The 8,298-nt window shown below is 40.1% G+C and overlaps 1 protein-coding gene across 1 annotated transcript in view; it reads right to left on the bottom strand.

Annotated features, from left to right (window-relative positions):
- Nucleotides 1-4,637: 4,637 nt before the first annotated feature.
- The window catches only part of SLC9A2 (solute carrier family 9 member A2), a 100,606-nt gene continuing 96,945 nt past the window's right edge, over nt 4,638-8,298 (bottom strand). Inside the window, exons 11-12 of the mRNA XM_058684570.1 lie at nt 7,802-7,892; nt 4,638-6,239 (exon numbers count right to left, since the gene is read on the bottom strand). Coding sequence (XP_058540553.1) covers nt 5,869-6,239; nt 7,802-7,892 — 462 coding nt within the window. The 3' untranslated portion in view covers nt 4,638-5,868. The remainder of the gene's footprint in view (nt 6,240-7,801; nt 7,893-8,298) is intronic.

Raw genomic sequence — 8,298 nt, 5'->3', positions numbered from 1 at the left:
GTCATTTATTCTAATTGTCATTTTTAGGAGCCATTGCTGTATCCTGATACATATTTTACATCAGTATCCAGAAGCACCTGAAAATGTTAACTTCCAGTTACTGTAGAAACATGCTCTAATAGTAAGAACAACAAGCTTTTGGCTTTGCACACCATCTACTAATACCAAATATACACATAATCTGAAATTTACTGCACACCGTTGGTAAGCAAATTGTTTTAAGATATCTCATCGATAGGATTTATTTTTAATCAATCAGGTACACAAATGCTAACTTATTTTAAAACATTATTTTACTTTAGATTTCTCACTTTTCCCAATGGATTGTCTAATCCCACTACTTTACAGACAGCTGCATATGAAAACAATACAATTTCTACTGTTTTTGTGATTCAGTACATTGTAAGAAATAGTGTGGATTTTATCTGGAATTGGACACTCTCAAACAGCTTGTGCTGTTCCTTGAGGGGAAAAGATAATTATAAACATTAAAGAAGGAGGTGTTAATTATTACCAATAATTATACACATAAACTATAGCATAAAAGTGGACTATAAGTATCTTGTTAGAATGAAAAACTGTGTTTTAATCAGTCTTGATTTAAACTATACTACATCCTGATAAATAAACATCTTTTTTCCAAAATATACACTGTGGCGGGGGATAAAAGTAGTTAAAGTACCTATTAATAGTTGCAGTTTACAACATGGAATAGGAGATGTCCTTTCTTCAGGCTTATCAAAGAATCTCTTACATTTTGAATCACTGGGACTCAGGTTCTTATCCATATTGAGAATTATTTTTTTATGTGATAGCTTACCCACCTAAATCTCTCCTGAGTTTACCCAATGAAATTGAGACCACATGAACTATCCAGAATGAACCTGATGTAATAAATGCATTTGCTGCTGACTTGGGGCCTGGCCCTTGTGAGTGGGAGTGCATGTGAATGGGTGCACGGTCCGGCTTGCCTTGGTCATGACGCCTGGGCATCAAGCCAACTCCTGACCAGTGCCAGGTGGTAATGACACGGGTAAGGGTGATCGTTTTCTCCTGGGCACCTTCAAAGCACCTTCCCTGTGCCATCTTTTTGGAATGAGTAACACAACAGAGTATACTGAGTTGTGACGCCATTCAAAGTAACTTTCCAGCTAAAGGTAAGAACTTGAACTAGACGCCCAGCGGTAAGAGGTACTTGTGGTAGCAAGCGAAACCACAGGTAAGTGGTTTCGATCGGGTACGAAACGTTAGTGAAAACCTAAAAATGTGATCTGTTGGTACGCAGCCCTGCATAAATCATCTCTAAAAATCATTCTTTAAGACAGTGGATGGCATTAACCTAATTTGTTTTCCTTGTGTTTCCTTGTGTTTGGAAAGCAGCATTCAATATTCCAGAGCATGCATTATCTTCGAGCCCTTTACAAAAGGGTCTGTTGACATACAGAAAATTAAGGGGCACCTGGGTGGCTCAGTCAGTTAAGAATCTGACTCTTGATTTCGGCTCAAGCCGAGATCTCAGTGTCGAGATCAAGGCCCACATCAGGCTGTGCATGGAGCCTGCTTAAGATTCTCCCTCCCTCTGCCCCTCGCCCACTGGTGCAGGCCCTCTGGCACTCTCAAAAAAAAAAAAAAAAAAAAATTAATGGACCAGTTAAAATCTTCATTCCTTTAATCAGGTTCTTTAACACGGTAGCAATGTTAGCCCTGTTTAAGATATGTGTGTTTGAAATTAAAACAACTGAAATTTTTAATACTCTTGAATTCTTACCTTTCACTAATTCCAGCTATCATGCCTCCATTTTAGCACAAATGAGAGTGGTTTTGATACATAAATGTAAAAAGTGGAATTTGGGGAACTGTCCTGGTTTCTTGTGATGCATGATTTTCTCCACGGTGATTAAGTATTTCCATTTACGCTTATTCCATTAAATGTTTCCACTCCATAGTGATTTAACCCTTAGACTTTTGTATACTTCACAGACACCAGGAAAACTTCTTTGTTGGTGTACATCTATAAAATTTGTTTGGCAAGCAGTGACCATGACTAGATGCAGAGAGCCTTGTTTAAATTAGAAATGTTGTTACCACTTGCACTGAGGACAAGACCCAGTGAAATAATAAAAAAAAAAAAAAAAAGGAGAAATGTACATTTGAATATTTAATTCAAGGTATTTTTTTACAGTAGTGAAAATCAGAAAAGTCCCCGCCAATGTGTCTGGCATTCTGTCTACTGGGCATCTCATGGAGGGACAGTTCAACACCGCACAATACAAGGATAAAAGATCCCCATGAAACCTATGTGACATAAAAGCACTGAAGTAGGTGCTGAGCCATTCAAAATAATCAATATGCTGTGCAGATTGAAAATTTGGTAATCCGTTTGCAGTAGATATATTCACTCTACACACAGAAACACTTACTTCTCTGACCAGACAGTTAAGAGAGCTAGCCACATTTTAATGACTCTTTATAGAGGTAGTAAAATAGAATTTTCTTTGAGAAAAAATGTAGAAAATTAGAGAACAAAAGGGATCAAAAAGCCGTGTACCATTGCAACATTAAAGACGTTCACAACTAACCACGTGGGTGCTTGGTCTGCACATCTATGGTGGGCGACCATGTTTGAGGGTGTCAGCCACATGTGGAGTGAATGACATCGTAAAAAGTTCTGAAGGGAGGCGTCAGTTTTCTTGAACAAAGAGCTGTGGTCACTGGCAGGCAGCAGTTACCCAAAAGGGGCTCTCACTGCCTTACAAATGGATTGAAGAAAGGGCCTGGTTAAAATATCAGAGATAAAGTACCAGCAAGCTACTTGTTTTGCTCTAAAAGAAAACAAAAACAGAAACAAACAAACAAACAAAAAAAACATTCACACACACAAAATCTCAGATAATGAGACAGTTGAGTCAGGAGCCAAAATCTCGTTCATCTCAACAAAGGGAAATCAACATACTGTGTTCAGGCTTTGGCAGGTGATGCCAACAGCTACTTCAACTGGACAAAGAAATCTCTTTAATAACTCCTCAGAGAAGAAAGTCAAGTGTGAACTTTGAGCTAACAAAATATTACAGTTCTCACACTTGTCTATAAAATGCCAGTTTTCACATAGACATGATTTGGGCAGGATAACAAATGGAAAACATGCTGAGACATGTAATATATAACTACTTCTCTATGCTCTTTATATAAATAAACACTCCCTTCCCCCACTACAAAGCTCAGAAAAAGCCGAAGGCAATTTCATCCCAGATATTCTGGGGGCTCATACATAAAACACATGTTTTTTAAAAGTATCGAACTCTGGAGCCAATTTCTAGTTGTTTGCTAACTGGCCTAACTGTTCCCAACAGTCAGCCCTTAACGTTAAATGTAAAGAAACAAGCCTTGACCTTGCACTTTACAGGTTTCAAGTCAAATCTGTTACAACAATCACCAAACACCCATCAAAATTCTACAGTTACACTGGAACTTTGGTTGGATCAAGTATTGCTTGAAATAGGGGAATCATTTACAAAGGGTCTGGGATAGGTCTGTCCTACAGAAAATTTAGACTGTTTTGATATTTAATAGGTATCATATTCTCTCCTATAGTGTCTAGAACTTAATTTTTTTTGAAAAAAAAAAGTATAGAAAAAAGCGAAATGAAGTCAAGGTTATTTTTCATTGCTTTTGTCATTCAAAAAATAAGAAAAAATTTAAATTGATGATGACATTAAGTGCTCCTTTTTTTGTTTTGTTTTTTGGAAGTTTACACAATGTCAACCAAATTCTTTATTGACTTTTAATCAGTGCTAGATGAACTTGGTCTACCTGCTTAACAGGAAGAAATATAACAAAAATTTTCAGGTTTTCTCCTTCGGTTCTAGAAAACTGGACTCCTTATACTATTTATTATTCTAGGACACCAGGAAAAATCAGAAGTTTATTTTTAAGGTCATTTTCCATTTTAACCTCTTTTTTTTTTTCAGTCCTCATTAACTTCTAAAAATTTATTCTGGACATTCTCAAAAATATTCATCCCATCTCTTCATGAATCATATTCCTATAGTAAAATTCTAAAAGTCAGTTTTAATTTCTTTTCTGCAGATGAAATATATGTATTCTTATATAAATATTTTTGCTTAAAATTAAGATATTTGGCACAGAGTCCTCAGCCTACAGTTTCCAAATTGTGGCTGTGCCACTTTCCACTGGGCAACGTGGAAGAGTTTGGGAAGGAAATGGTGCTCTTGATGAACTTGTACCTCGTGTCCTTATCTCTCCCTCCGCCTCACACCCAGCAATCTAGCAGTATTCCAAGACTGTAGAACACTCGAGAAAGGGTGGAAGATTCATTTTCCATGTCAATGGGGAGGAAGGAAGGGGGTAGGAGAAGTGTTGCTGAGGATTTCTGAGTACTGAGTCTTCGTTTAATTTATTCATGTTTTTCCACCAACAATACCGTGGCCCCTTGTGTCCTCTGCTGCATCTCCAACGTGCACCCAGGGGACAAAATGTGTGGCCGGGTTTGTATCTAAACCCAGACATTTAGAGTCTTGTTCTAGTCAAGTTTTAAAAGGGAGTTTTTCAGGAAAGAAAAAAAAAACAAAAACAAAAAACCAAGATGGCAATAAAATCTACAGTTTAAGAGACAGAAATTCAAATATTAATCTTTAATGATTATATTCCACTTCTTGTCTTGTCTTTCTGCTGTACTTTTAAAAAGTACTCAGATGAGAAGAATCCATTTTTATACGAAGAATTTGAGTCACTACTTTATTGAGGGGCCAGAGGTAACAGATTACACACTAGTGCAAAAAAAAAAAAAAAAAAAAAAAAAAAGAACTACATTCTCCAAAGTGCTTCCTGAATAAATTTCAAGACCTGAATTCTCACCAAATTGCTAAATATTGGAATACTGTTTGAATAAACTGCTTGGAGGCTCAAAGTTCTAGAACATTCTACAGAAAATTCTGAAGCGGGTAGTCCTAGATGGGCATGAAAGGGAATCTCCTGTATCCTCTTCCCAGTATTGCACAATATAAAACCTGCCCACAAGGTGTAAGCAGGCGCTGCTTTATCTCCCCCACATTCAACATGAGGCCTGCACGCTGGAACTTCATCAAAAGCTGCCACCAAGTCTGTCATACGTTGTGTCACCCACACAGCCTGTTTGTGCCAAACACAAATGAGAGATGGAACCTAGGTCACCCCCAACCATACAGAATGAGGAACACAGTAAGTCCTGCTGACTCATTGTTTCACGGGAATCCGCGCTCTGGGAGCCAGGCCACCTCATCTGCCTAGATGTTCTGGTTGTCTCCCTGGTCTGAGTTCATGGAGCATGGTCTGCTCCATGCTGTGCTCTTCCTGTACCAACTGGTCATCAGCTCAGGATGGCAAAACACCTTGACTCTGAACAAATGGCCCACCATCCTCCGGGCACTGCCTTTTACACCCCAGAAAGATGTTGAGTATGTTTAGCGCCCTTCATTTAAAAACTGATTACAGATATACATATGTTTTCATAAATAAAACTTGAGGCATACATGTATATATTAAAATTTTCACCAACAAGGGTGTGTTAAAAATTTCAAGTTCTGTCATTCAAGTTCAATAAAGGCACACTTTTTTTTTTCCTTTAGGTTTGCAAGGAATACAACTGCTAGCAAGAAGTCATAAAAGGCATTTTATGGGACTTTCTTCTTTGATTTTCCTCTTCTTGGGATGAGCGTTCATCCTGTAAGTCAATGGCATGACTCTGCTACCCAAAGAAGTATTGAGATGCATAGAGGGCATTAAATGGATTCCACTTCTGTGTCATGTTTCAGAGTGAAAACCCCCAGCTGTGCTGGGTCAGTCACTCCAGGTCTGCTTTGGCCATTTCCATCAAGGCTTCTCACTTCCAAATCGGGCTTTCCGGCTGCCGGGTTCCGATGCCCTCCGGACCAGCCTGGGTGGTGGCTTGGGGCAGACGCCTTCCGTCACACTGTCTTCCCGCACTGAGCCAAACTGGCCTTTGGAGAGAAGGGGCTGCCGTAGCATGCCTGGGGTCTGGGTGCCCCCCTCTTTGCTGGGGGGTGCTGGGGGGTTACAAGGCTGGCCCTGTCCGGAATCGACGTCTACCTCGTTCTTCCATTCCATTTTATAGGGCTGTGGGGCTTTCTTTGAGAACTGTTCTGGCAAGAAGCCCCTTGCTCGGGGCTGCAAATTGAGGACGGTAGTCCCAACATCTGTGTCCGAGTCACTGCTATTGCCACCTACCACAGAGCAAAAGAAGGACAACATGGGCAAGCATTTCAGAGGGAAGGAATTTCAAGTGACTCAGCAATGCATCAGTGGGTCCAGCATTTGCGGTGCCCTCAGGCACCTCAGGCACGGTTTGGGCAGGGGAGGTCCGAGGGCTCGCTACCTCTAGCCCACAGACCTGGGCATGATACATAATCTCTGTGGGCGTTAATGTTGACTGTCCACACTAACGCCGAAGAGCTTACTGTGTGCCAGGCAACTGTCCTAAGCACTTTGAAATGCATTAACCCATTTAATCCTCACAAGCACCCATTCGGCAGGTGAAGTAACCGAGCTTCAAGAGATATTATTAATCAGTGCATGTGGGTGTCACAGTGCGACTATCTGGCAACAGCAGCTGTGTTCCCACCTGCCCCATCAGAACGATCCCAGAAAGGCTCAGCTACGTGTCTGGCACACAGAAAGCAGATTGGCAATTGGCTGCTATTATGAAAATTCTTGTCTTGATCTGGAATCTCAGAGACAGCCTTCTTTATCTCCTTTGCAGTTTCATAAAAGGGCCGAAACACCCATGTGCCGTTTACAAACAGTGGGAAGACACACGATCAGAATGAGCTGGTGTCAAAATTCAGGTCCTAGAGAACTGTGGGTAGAAGAGCTGACGGGGAGCTCACCCAGGAGCTGAGATTCTTGGGACCCTAAGACCCGGTCTTAGTGGGCGTGGCCCACAGCTCTACATATTCAGTGCTGCCTGGCCTCTCTTCTCAGGTCTCATCTCACTGATCATCACCACCAGCCAGCATTAGAATTTCCTCTTCTTGGTTAATTAAGTAAATAAGCAAAAATAAAGGACGTGGTAGTGTTATATCCCACATTCTAATAACATGGTATCTTAACATATTTCTTCTGGGGTTCACAGAAAATGGCTGGGAGTCTACCCAAAGATTATCATTAAATAAAGAGATATTAGACTCGTGATTACAGGCAGAAGTAAAATTTATGGTTGACCTTATGAAAATATATGCAGGTTGTAAAAATTTAAACACTCCTTCGCACATTCACAGCTCTCTATTTATCTGTTCACTACCACAGGTGACAATAGTGGCTCGTGCTGTATCAAATGGAATCATTATGGAAAATCATTGGCTAAATTATTTATAACGTACACAGAACTCCATCCAAAAAGCTTACAATGCGGGGCGCCTGGGTGGCGCAGTCGGTTAAGCGTCCGACTTCAGCCAGGTCACGATCTCGCGGTCCGTGAGTTCGAGCCCCGCGTCAGGCTCTGGGCTGATGGCTCGGAGCCTGGAGCCTGTTTCCGATTCTGTGTCTCCCTCTCTCTCTGCCCCTCCCCCGTTCATGCTCTGTCTCTCTCTGTCCCAAAAATAAATAAAAAACGTTGGAAAAAAAAAAAAAATTCAAAAAGCTTACAATGCTAATAATAAGTCACCATGTTATTATTTGAGGTTTGCAAACCATTAAACAGATTGTCCTTAATGAAGAAGAAGAATGGGAAATTTTCTCTATTTTGTGAACATTAGTAACATGACTCTGCTCCAACTGAGTTCATTACCTGTGTTAGAAATATTCTTTTTCTTTTGTAGCTTTTCTGGAAGCTTTGTATTTTTTGGTAAGGATAAATATCGAGAGGCTGAAGTGGACGCCTGTGAGAAACACAGAAAATGTTTAGATTACGCAGATGTCATTTATTGTATCTTAGAAGTTTAAATTCTTAGGGCAAACCCTGGTGTTAAAAATTAAAATTGTACTTTTCTACTCCAAAATTACTTGTGAGGGGCTGGGGGCATAGGGAAGAAAGCTTCCAGCAATAATTATTTTACTTAAAATAACCAAATCTCTTCTAAAATGTAATAGAAATCAGTATTAAGGAAAATGAAAATAAAATAGGACCATTAACAATAAGATGTGCAAACTACTGAGTCTTTTTAAAGAAAAGCTAAGGAAACACCTATGTATAAGAATATACAAAAGATATGTAGAAACAAGGCACCTGGGTGGCTCAGTCAGTTAAGTGTCTGACTCCTGATTTCAGCTCAGGTCATGATCCCA

Source organism: Neofelis nebulosa, chromosome 9 (assembly GCF_028018385.1).
Source record: "Neofelis nebulosa isolate mNeoNeb1 chromosome 9, mNeoNeb1.pri, whole genome shotgun sequence".
Classification (NCBI taxonomy): domain Eukaryota; kingdom Metazoa; phylum Chordata; class Mammalia; order Carnivora; family Felidae; genus Neofelis; species Neofelis nebulosa.
Note: the sequence above shows the minus strand (reverse complement) of the source record. Positions and strands in the feature narration are given on the sequence as shown.